Source organism: Lepidochelys kempii, chromosome 3 (genome assembly GCF_965140285.1).
Source record: "Lepidochelys kempii isolate rLepKem1 chromosome 3, rLepKem1.hap1, whole genome shotgun sequence".
Classification (NCBI taxonomy): Eukaryota; Metazoa; Chordata; order Testudines; family Cheloniidae; genus Lepidochelys; species Lepidochelys kempii.
The window spans coordinates 14,518,828-14,530,503 of NC_136382.1; the positions used below are offsets into that span (position 1 = coordinate 14,518,828).

Genomic DNA, 11,676 nt, shown 5'->3' on the forward strand with positions numbered 1-11,676 from the left:
CTGTTAGAAGTAAAAGAGAGAGAAAGAAAGGAGGATTTTTCTCTCTAGTATAAAGACCTGGTGACAAAGCCACCAACTTCTTGATTGAGAAAAACGCTAGACGTATACAGCACACGACAGCTCACTTCTATAATGTATTTAAATAAACAGAAGCTATAGACAGGAAAGAGAACTAAGCAGGTTGTTCTTCGCTTTTCAGAGATGATTCTGCTGGCTGCATTGGTCGGCCTGGCTGCTGTGCTGCAGCCGTCCAGCGGACAGGTAGGACGAGAGCTGGGTGGGAAACATTTTTCCAATCCCATGAATATTCTGAGATTTCTGAATCACCATGGAAAGTAAAAATGTCAAATATTTTTGCAAACTGACGAAGAAAAAAAAACCATTTGTATGTCATTTGAAATGTTTCACTTCAACATGAAATGCTTTGAAATGACTGATTTTGACCCTTTTTGGGAGAATTGGAGGGTGAAATTTTAAACCCTGTTAAGTCCCTAAAGCAACACAAGCACTTAAATCAGCTTAAGTCCTTAAAATGACATAAGTGTTCAAGGCAAACTAAAGCAGTGGCTCTCAACCTTTCCAAACTACTGTTCCACTTTCAGGAGTCTGATTTGTGTTGAGTACCCCCAAGTTTCACCTTGCTTAAAATCTACTTGCTTACAAAACCAGACATAAAAATACAAAAGTGTCACAGCACACTGTTACTGACAAATTGCTTATATTCTCTTTTTTTACCATATAATGATAAAATAAATCATTTGGAATATAAATATTGTACTTACATTTCAGTGCACGGGATATAGAGCAGCATAAACAAGTCATTGTATGAAATTTTAGTTTGTACTGACTTTGCAAGTGCTTTTTATGTAGCCTGTTGTAAAACTAGGAAAATATCTAGATGAGCTGATGTACCCCCCGGAAAACATCTGCATGCTCTCAGGTGTACACATACCCCTGGTTGAGAACCACTGAACTAAAGGACAGATCCTGAAAATACTTTCCCAATTAACTTTACTCACATGAGTAGTCCTCTCAATAGCAATAGGATTACTCATGTCAGTAAAGTCAGACACATGAAGAAGCAATCATAGAATCAGGGCCTAAGACCCTGAGGCTGAGTAAGGTTTATAAATGAAAAGTGAAATGACACACACGCAGTAATACTGACTGAGCTTAGATAGTCATAACTGGGAAAACAGAGGGTTACAATGAAAACTGTTTTGTAACCTTAGGTATAACATTCATGATCATGAAGAAATTCTATCGTATACTGAAGAATTCAAATATTTCATGGATGTGAAAAGAGTAAGAATTTCAAAATGCCAAAAGTTTCAGCAAAAATTTTCAAAGAGATGCTTAACAGTCACATAGCTTCATACAACAATCTCTTTCCGATATATCTGTGCAGTGCTGAGCACAATGGGATCCTCGACCTAGGAGCACCATGATGTAAACAGTGGAGTTGTCAAGCAATTAAAAAAATTAATCACGATTAATCATGCTGTCAAACAATAATAGAATACTATTTATTTAAATGTTTTTGGATGTTTTCTACATTTTCAAATATTTTGATTTCAATTACAGCACAGAATACAAAGTGTACAGTGCTCACTTTATATTTATTTTTGATTACAAGTATATGCATTGTAAAAAACCAAAAGAAATAGTATTTTTCAATTCATCTATTACAAGTACTGTAGTGCAATCTCTTTATCATGGAAGTTGAACTTACAAATGTAGAATTATGTACCAAAAAACCCTGTAGTTAAAAATAAAATAATGTAAAATTTTAGAGCCCGCAAATCCACTCAGTCCTACTTCTTGTTCAGCCAATTGCTCAGACAAACAAGTTTGTTTACATTTGAAGGAGATAATGCTGCCTGCTTCTTGTTTACAGTGTCACCTGAAAATGAGAACAGGCATTCGCATGGCAGTGTTGTAGCCAGCGTTGCAAGATATTTTATGCCAGATGCACTAAAGATTCAAATGTCCCTTTATGCTTCAATCACCATTCCAGAGAACATGCGTCCATGCTGATGACGGGTTCTGCTCGATAACAATCCAAAGCAGTGCAGACCGACGCGTGTTCATGTTCATTATCTGAGTCACATGCCACCAGCAGAAGGCTGATTTTCTTTTTTGGTGGTTCAGGTTCTGTAGTTTCACATTGGAGTGCTGCTCTTTTAAGACTTCTGAAAGCATGCTCCAAACTTTGTCCCTCTCACATTTTGGCACTTCAGATTCTTAAACCTTGGCGAGTGCTGTAGCTATCTTTAGAAATCTCAGATTGGTACCTTCTTTGCATTTTGTCAAATCTGCAGTGAAAGTGTTCTTAAAATGAACAACATGTGCTGGGTCATCATCCGAGACTGCTTTAACATGCAATATATGGCAGAATGAGGGTAAAACAGAGCAGGGCATACAATTCTCCCCCAAGGAGTTCAGTCACAAATTTAATTCATGCATTATTTTTTTAATGAGTGTCATCAGCAAGGAAGCATGTCCTCTGGAACGGTGGCTGAAGCATGAGGAGGCATACAAATGTTTAGCATATCTGGTACCTAAATATCTTGCAATGCCGACTGCAAAAGTGCCATGCAAACACCTGTTCTCACTTTCTGGTGATATTGTAACTAAGAAGAGGGCATCATTATCTTCTGTAAATGTAAACAAACTTGTTTGTCTGCGCGATTGGCTGAACAAGAAGTAGGACTGAGTGGACTTGTAAGCGCTAAAGTTTTACATTGTTTTGTTTTTGAGTGCAATTATGTAACAAAAAAATCTACATTTGTAAATTGCACTTTCATGGCAAAGAGATTACACTATAGTACTTGTATGAGGTGAATTGAAAAATACTATTTCTTTCATTTATCCTTTTTCAGTGCAAATATTTGTAATAAAAAATAATACACACTTTGTATTCTGTGTTGTAATTGAAATCAATATATATGAAAATGTAGAAAAACATTTAAAATATTTAATAAATTTCAATTGGTATTCTATTAACAGTGTGATGAAAACTGTGATTATTCACGATTAATTTTTTTAATTGCGATTAATTTTTCTTAGTTAATCACGTGAGTTAACTGTGATTAATCGACAGCCCTAGTAAATAAATAAATAATAATACATTCAGTGGAGTTGTTCCTGCCTTTAACAGAACTGTATTTGGTCCAATATATTTCAAAGAATTTGGCAGTCTAAAAATTCTAAGATTAGATAACACTATCAGTTTCTGATTGCTAAATTGTGTTCACTGGGCCCACACGTGAAGTAAGGTGCTACATAGCATAGAATAAAAATATTAGAATCTGACCTATAATTAATTAATCAATGATTGATTGACAGATTCATTCTGATGAAATTAAGTTTATAAACATAATTACAGGTTTCAGAGTAGCATAACTAAGGGGTTAGGATTAGGGTTAGTTCATGAAATATTTGAAAGACACATTAATTGGAATTGATTCCTAGGTTTACATATAAAATATTTTAGACTCACACAACCAAATACAAGAAAAACTATTGTACATTCCTCTAATTTAGACTCCAGATTTAGCTTCTTTGTCAACTGACAACGCAAGTCAACAAAAGGAGATTGCTGATAAGCACAATGCCTTAAGGAGAGGGGTGATGCCAACCGCTAGCAACATGCTGAGGATGGTAAGATGCATTCTGCAAAGCAATCTATAATGCATACAGACCCTATCAATGTTACTAGAGAATTTGGAAGGGCACAGCATTTCACCTGGCAGAAAACATGCCATTTGAATTCTTTCCCCTATAAAATGTTAGTGAACATAGGAGTTATCAGGGGAAGGGAGCAGATTGGATATGACAAATCTTGCTGCTCATGAACAATAATGTCTCCTTTTTGAAATGAAGGGAAAAACCACTAGGTCTGGTCTCCCAGGTTGCCCTGTCATGTATTCTCCATCTAGCTAATCACCCTGATATCTAGCCTCCTCCTAAGGTGTGCAGCTACTGAGCTGCTCCTCATTTTACTGCCCAAATGAAAAAGAAGGAATTGTCAAAAAAATTTTAAACACTGAAAATGCAATTTCCAAGTGTATGTTCTCTTCTATGTTCTGCATTACGAAGTACTAAGCGGTACACATCTGAACACCTAATGTTTCTCATTTCATTAAGGAATGGAGTCCTGCAGCTGCAGAGAATGCCAAAAGTTGGGCAAATGAATGTACTTTATCCCACAGTCCCCAAAACAGAAGGACAACTAGTAAGTAAAGTGTCACTTTTAAATGAACAATGCTTCATTCAATCCATTATACAAACAATTTGCAGATAACGTAACCACATTCATATTTAAGTGGTATTAATATTTTGCTGAATGAATAACATTTATAACACTGGACTGTATGGATTCATGTATTCTGCAATAGGACTGCATGATATTTAGACATAAGCAAAAGTTTTTTGAATATTGACTATATTTCAACATTAAAGAAATAATGAAAAATTTCCAAGAAATTTCACGATTTTTAATTTTTGAAGAAAAATTGGGAAAAAATTCAATTTTTTTTTTAAGATTTATCTCCTTCCAATCCCCCTCCTCCCATTCTTTATCCCCAAACAGCTCTAATAATATGAAAAGTTCTTGGTGTGAAGGTAAATCCCTTTTAATTGAGGTCACTTGCATTTATTCACAGAGTGATGAACAAGGGTATTGTTAATTTGAGTTTATGATTGATTCAAGACTGAATCCAAAGCAACACCCTGGACATGAACACTCCTGACACATGAGAAAGTTAGAATCCAGATCCAAATTTAGGCTTTGATTCTGATCTATGTTGCACTAGTTTTACTCTGGTGTAATTCCACTGACATCTATGGAGTTACTCTTGATTTAAGAATCTTTGTAAGAAAACCTAGTCTCCCAATATTTTCATACCAAACACCAGGATGGATTAATAGTAGATCCTTAAAATCGGGACATAGTTTATGGAGCAAACCAGAAGGCTGGGCCAATATGTGACTATTCAGGATGCATTAGACAAGGAACCAGGGGGCAATGTCAATAAGTTTATTTGTGCTGGCAGCAATGTCTGTCCAGAGTGGGTGAATCTCAGAGTTTTAGGGATACATTGGCATTTTGGTAGAGCTGGGCTCTGCTGACTTATCACTGCCATGAAAGTTCAGATAAACATCTGAATCTTTGAACACTTATGAGAACCAAAGGTAACCTCTGAACCATTGGAATTTATGCAACAGTATTCACTCATGACCTGAAGAGTGACAGAGGGTAGGGCTGTAAAGTGTGGGTATTCAGGAAATTAAATAGATTCTTCCCACCAGGCTCTCCTAGAAATTCCTGAATCTTCTATTGGTTCTCCCCACATGCTGAAGCTCTTGTATCTTCTTAAGCCCCTTTCATCAGCTTTTGTGAACAGTTTCCTTTCCATTTTCAGCAGTGGGCTGTGGCGAAAATCTCTACATGTCAACTGCACCCAATTCCTGGTCAGATGCAATTCAAGCCTGGTACAGTGAGGTGGAAAATTTCATGTATGGCATTGGGCCAACCACACCAGGTGCAGTCATTGGCCATTATACTCAGGTAGGGACCATAGCACCACTTGTCATATTCATGTTTTAAATGATACATGCTTGGCTAAATGCTTAACAGGGGAAGGAGAAATAACAGCCTCAATATATTTAAAGGGAATAAACACCATGAAGGATAAGAATTATTCCAACAGAGCAAAAGTAATGGGACAAAAAACAAAATAAACAATGGAAACTGTAGACTAAATATTATGACCAGCTTCCTCACTGTGAGGTCTCAGAGTGGTAGCCGTGTTAGTCTGTATCAGCAAAAAGAATGGGGAGGACTTGTGGCATCTTAGAGACTAACAAATTTATTTGAGCATAAGCTTTCGAGGGCTAAAACCCACTTCATCGGGTGCATGTAGTGGAAAATACAGTAGGAAGAGATATATGTATACAGAGAATGTTAAAAAATGTTAAAACCACTAACCCAGGAACCTATCCTTGCAACAAAGCCCGTTGCCAATTCTGTCCACATATCTATTCAGGGGATACCATCATAGGACCTAATCACATCAGCCACGCTATCAGAGGCTCGTTCACCTGCACATCTACCAATGTGATATATGCCATCATGTGCCAGCAATGCCCCTCTGCCATGTACATTGGCCAAACCGGACAGTCTCTACGTAAAAGAATAAATGGACACAAATCAGACGTCAAGAATTATAACATTCAAAAACCAGTTGGAGAACACTTCAATCTCCCTGTCACTTGCTTACAGACCTAAAAGTCACAATATTACAACAAAAAAACTTCAAAACCAGACTCCAATGAGAGACTGCTGAATTGGAATTAATTTGCAAACTGGACATCATTAAATTAGGCTTGAATAAAGACTGGGAGTGGATGGGTCATTACACAAAATAAAACTATTTCCCCATGCTTATTTCCTCTCTCCCCCGCCCCCATTACTCTTATCTTCTTGTCAGCTGTTGGAAATGGGCATCTTGATTATTACTACAAAAGGTTTTTTTTCTCCTGCTGATAATAGCTCACCTTAATTGATCACTCTCATTATAGTGTGTATGGCAACATCCATTTTTTAATGTTCTCTGTGTATATATATATATCTTCCTACTGTATTTTCCACTGCATGCATCCAATGAAGTGGGTTTTAGTCCATGAAAGCTTATGCTCAAATAAATTTGTTAGTCTCTAAGGTGCCACAAGTACTCCTCATTCTTTTTACAGTGAGGTCTGTTAGACCACGGGATGTGGTGGAAACCATATGGCTTTGCATAATTTAAAACTAGGCTAGACCAAGCTCCCTAAGTTGTAGGGAGCCATACCACATTGACAGACAGAGAGACTAGATAACCTACTAGATTTTTTTTCTTGTGGGAGTAATGTTGTTCTTGCTCTTGTTGTTCAGGCCCTAAACTATCATCATCTTCCCTTAGCCTTCCTTCACTATGTTCTTCAGACACATACACACACACTCATTCACATGCACTAGTTATAAACTAATCAAGCTAATTCCCCTACAGGCTAGGAAAGAAGAAAGTCTAAAAGAGACTTAATTTGTATTTTTTAATATTTTGGAGGCATTTGGTTATTACTGGAATGGGGGCGAGATATTTAGAGAGATAAACATCTGTAGGTTGATTTACAAATGCTCTATACAATTGTATTGTCTTAGATTTAATTACCAGAAGCCGCCATTATAACTATCTAGTCTCACCAGTTGCGTGTAACACAGAACAGATAATTGTATCTTCTGATTCCTGCCTCTTGCCCAACAATTTGTGGTTGAACCAGTGTATATGTTTGTATGTATATGTCCTGATTTAAAAACTCCAGGTGACTGAGAATCTACCATGTTGCTTGGGTTTCATCCCCATTACATCCTAGATGGTTTTCTATGAAGTGTGAATAAGACAATATGAAAACTACATAGTGTTTCTGTTTCCTTTCCTACAAGATGTAACATTCTGCCACTCTGTGTAATAAGATAATATGCCCAAATCTCAACTTCATAGGAAAATGTTTTTAAATTTATATTTTATTGTATTAAAAATATAAAGCCCTTCATATTCACTCATTTATTTACTCTTCTCTCTCCAGGTGGTTTGGTACAAGTCTTACCAGATTGGATGTGCAATTGCCTTTTGTCCTCAGAGGTTTTACAAATACTATTACGTTTGCCATTACTGCCCTGCGTATGTATTAACTATGGATTGCATTGATTATTGGAATTCCTTCGTGCTTTAATTCATCAAAATGATCCAAGGAGCTGTCGGCTACATTGCAGAATGCAGCATATTTTTCAAAGTGGGCTTATGGTAGGAAGGGCAATTCAGTTATAATGGTATGCAGAAGCATACATGCAAATTACATTCTGAAATAAAACAACCCATAACCCCCACCCCCCACCCCCAATAATTGCCCTGTGAGGTCTGCTCTGCTTAAAAATCTAAGCATTTTTTCTTAACAGCCGGGTAAGTGAAAAAGAAGATGCTTGTATTTCTAACTAATAGGAGTCTGCAAGAAACTTTCCCTAGGACATGTTATCTACTAACTGCCTCCTGCAGGGTTTATTGCACCTTCCTTTGAAGTAGCTGCGCTGGTCATTGCGAGCCCTCTACTCAGGATGCCACATAAGCACTTGCAAGTATCGTAAGCAATCTATCATTAATATGGGTGTGAGACTGTCACAGAAGTCACGGATTCCATGACTTTCCGTGACCTCCGTGACTTCTACAGCAACTGGTGCTGGCTCAGGGGCTGCCCAAGCGGGGCAGCCCCTGGGCCAGCAGCAGCAGTTTGGGTTTGTGGGAGGGGGCTCAGGGCCAGAGGCAGGGGGTTGGTAGGTGTGAGGGGGCGCTTACCTCAGGGTGAGGGGCTCCCCAGCTCCCACTGGCATGGGCATGGCCCTGCAGCTCCTAGGTGGCAAAGGGGCCAGGGGCAGGCTCCGTGCTGCACACTGCCCGCCCCCGCAGGCCCTGCCCCGGCAGCTCCAATTGGCTGTGGTTCCCAGCCAATGGGCGCTGCGGCAGCTGGCACTTGTGGTGAGAGCAGCACGCTGAGCCCCCTGGCCCCTCCACCGTCTAGGCACTGCAGGGACATGGAGCGGGTAGGGAGCTCTGCCCCTTGCCAACTCCGTCAACCCTCCCCTGCCCACCATCGTCAGGGGTCCTGGGCTATGGTGCCCACCACCAGCAGGGTCCTGGACCGCCTCCCTCAGCACCCACAGTGCCCCCAGACCACCCGCCCCCCACCCAAGAGCACCCATGGCCCCCCACCCAAGTTTTAGTCACTGGTATTTTTAGTAAAAGTCGTGGACAGGTCACGGGCCGTGAATTTTTGTTGACTGCCCATGACCAGTCCATGACTTTTACTAAAAATACCTGTGACTCAACGTAGCCTTAATAAAGACAATGGGGTAAGATTTTCAATGCAGTGCAAGGGATTTGGCCATACGCTTTTGATTCATTTTAATATTTACATTTTGACATTTGAAATTATTGTTTGACACATACCAGACTAAGGGTGTATCTACACTACAGCCCGGGATGTGATTGCAGCTCATGTAGATGCGTCTGTGCTTGTTTTGTTCTCACTAGCTTGCAAAATATAGCAGTGAGTGCGTGGTGGAGCAGACATCAGCCCATGCTGTATAAGCCTGCCTGACCCCGCTGGGCACATTCTCGGTCTAGTCCAGGGGTTCTCAAACTAGGGGTCGGGACCCCTCAGGGGATCGCGGGGTTATTACATGGGCGGTTGCGAGCTGTCAGCCTCCATCCCAAACCCCACTTTGCCTCCAGCATTTATAATGATGTTGAATATATTAAAAGGTGTTTTTAATTTATATGGGGGGGTCACACTCAGAGGCTTGCTCTGTGAAAGGGGTCACCAGTACAAAAGTTTGAGAACCACTAGTCTAGTCTGTGCTGAAGCCTGCCCCATGGCATCTTTGTTCTTTAAGGATTGCAGTTAGATTAGAACTAGTGCAGAAATGACTACACAACCAGCAAATCACACACACACACACACCGACTGCAGTGTAAATGTCCCCTGAGTGTAAATGAAGATGTGTGTTGTAGACTGGCTTTACATTTTATTCTGTTTAATTTTATCATTTCAGGGGAAATTACAGAAACGTAATAAGCACACCTTACAAATCAGGGCCAGTGTGTGGAGATTGCCCTAATGCTTGTGACAATGGACTATGCAGTAAGTTTTAGCAGTTTGAAGTATTTCAGTGGCAAAGTTTTCACTTACTAAAACAATGTTTAATTCCCTTGGCGGGAAGGCTTTGGGAAATTATCAACTCAAAAATCTTGCCTACAGAACGTGACTGCGAGGCCCTTACACACACTCATTGCTAACCATGTTATATTTAAAAATGAGCATGCGTAGGGGCTCATGTAAGGGCTTCTGAGAGGGGATTGTTATCCTGTCAGGGGACTTTCATAATGTTATCATGTCCCCATCAGAAGAGAAGACTGAGGAGGACATGATAACCTTCTTCCGAACTGTCAAATTTCTTATAAAGGAGATGGTGATCAGTTGTTCTGCACTTCCCCCCTGGGTAGGACAAGAAGTAATAGGTTCAGTTTATAGTCAGGGAGATTTATGTTAGATATTAGGAAAATCTTTCTAACTATAAAGATAGTTAAGCACGGGAACATGTTACTAGGGAAGATATGGAATCCCCGTCATTAGAAGTTTATTTTTTTAAGAACAGGCTAGGTAAGTATGTCAGGAATGGTCTAGGAATACTTAATGCTGCCTCAGCATGGGGAAAGATGACCTCTCAAGGTCCCTTCCAGCCCTACATTTCTATGATTCTGTACTGAATAGGACTTTGCAATTATTCGTATTTATTATTTGTTTTGTGATAGTGCTTACAAGCCGCTATCATGGGCCAGGACCCAGTTGTGCTAGGCACCACATAAGTATATAATGAATTCTATTGAAATCAATGAGAGAGCTTGTGGAGTAAGTTTATGTGTAGAGATTACATATAGAGAAATATAGCTATTCATATGCTGCTTAATATGAGCCAGGAGATCATCAAGTTCCCTACCTTGGCCCCCCAAAAAAGAAAAAGAAACTTATGACAATGTTAAAAATATTTAACACCAACAATGGTAGACTGTCAGGGCCTTTTACTAACGACCAAAGTCATTTGTATTTGTACACTAAGAACTGCGGAGTATATAGAAAAACCTGCAAAGGATTTTGCTGTTGTAACTTCCGAGAGCCACATATGGACAGATGGTAGAACTCCTGGAGGTACTGCCCCTGGGCAGACACAATGCTTCTGGGAGTAAAGGAACAGTATGGCTGCTCTCCAAGTGAGATTGTGCCAAGCCCCTGAGCAAAGCTACAGGAGAAGTAGAGCAGTTCTGTATGACTTGTTCCTCCTGGACTACCAGGCAGATATAATGATACATTTCGCAGAATACACTAGGTTTGCAAATCTGGATAGCTCATTCTTGGGACAAAACTCTTATGGGAAATAGGAGAGAGAACTGATCTAGTCTTATTAAAATTTGACTGACCTCCAAACCTGACTTGTCTGTCTTGTAATTGAACTGTAAAAAGCTGTATTAAAACAAAGTATTGCTCCACCTGATAAATTGCCTTAAACTAAGTGAACAATTTTTCTGTTAGACTTCTACAATTTTATCGGGGAACAAATAAAACGGAACAGAAAAAAAAATACAGTGAAAAATGCTTATTGGGTCAAAATATCCTTGAAAGGAAACAGTTCAGGGCTTTTTTTCCCCTCCTCTTGTTAATACCTAATCTCATGCTCTGTTTCATTTTCAGCCAATCCTTGTAAGTATGTGGACATTTACACAAACTGTCCTGATTTAAAAGTGTTCCCTGGATGTACAAACCCCATGATCAAGGCAAGCTGTCCTGCCTCCTGCCGTTGCACCACTGAAATAAAATAACAGCCTCAGATTCCTCCCTTCATGGAAATTCTTCTTTTTAATGACAGCACCATTTAGAAAATCAGGGTGCCATCTTGCAGCCCTTATATATGAAATCCTACTGACTTCAATGGGGTTACTCACCTGCGTAATGGCTGTAGGATCTGACCTTTCATCTCATGTTTTTTCCGGCTTTAATTCTTTGTTTTAAAATGTAGTAGATTTT

General features: G+C 39.4%; 1 protein-coding gene across 1 annotated transcript; it reads left to right on the forward strand.

Annotated features, from left to right (window-relative positions):
* Positions 1-201: 201 nt before the first annotated feature.
* On the forward strand, positions 202-11,471 carry LOC140908506 (cysteine-rich venom protein). Its single transcript, XM_073335750.1, has 7 exons — positions 202-261; positions 3,547-3,663; positions 4,150-4,237; positions 5,427-5,572; positions 7,630-7,724; positions 9,650-9,738; positions 11,344-11,471. The coding sequence occupies exons 1-7, from the start codon at positions 202-204 to the stop codon at positions 11,469-11,471; spliced, it is 723 nt and encodes a 240-aa protein (XP_073191851.1).
* Positions 11,472-11,676: the final 205 nt, after the last annotated feature.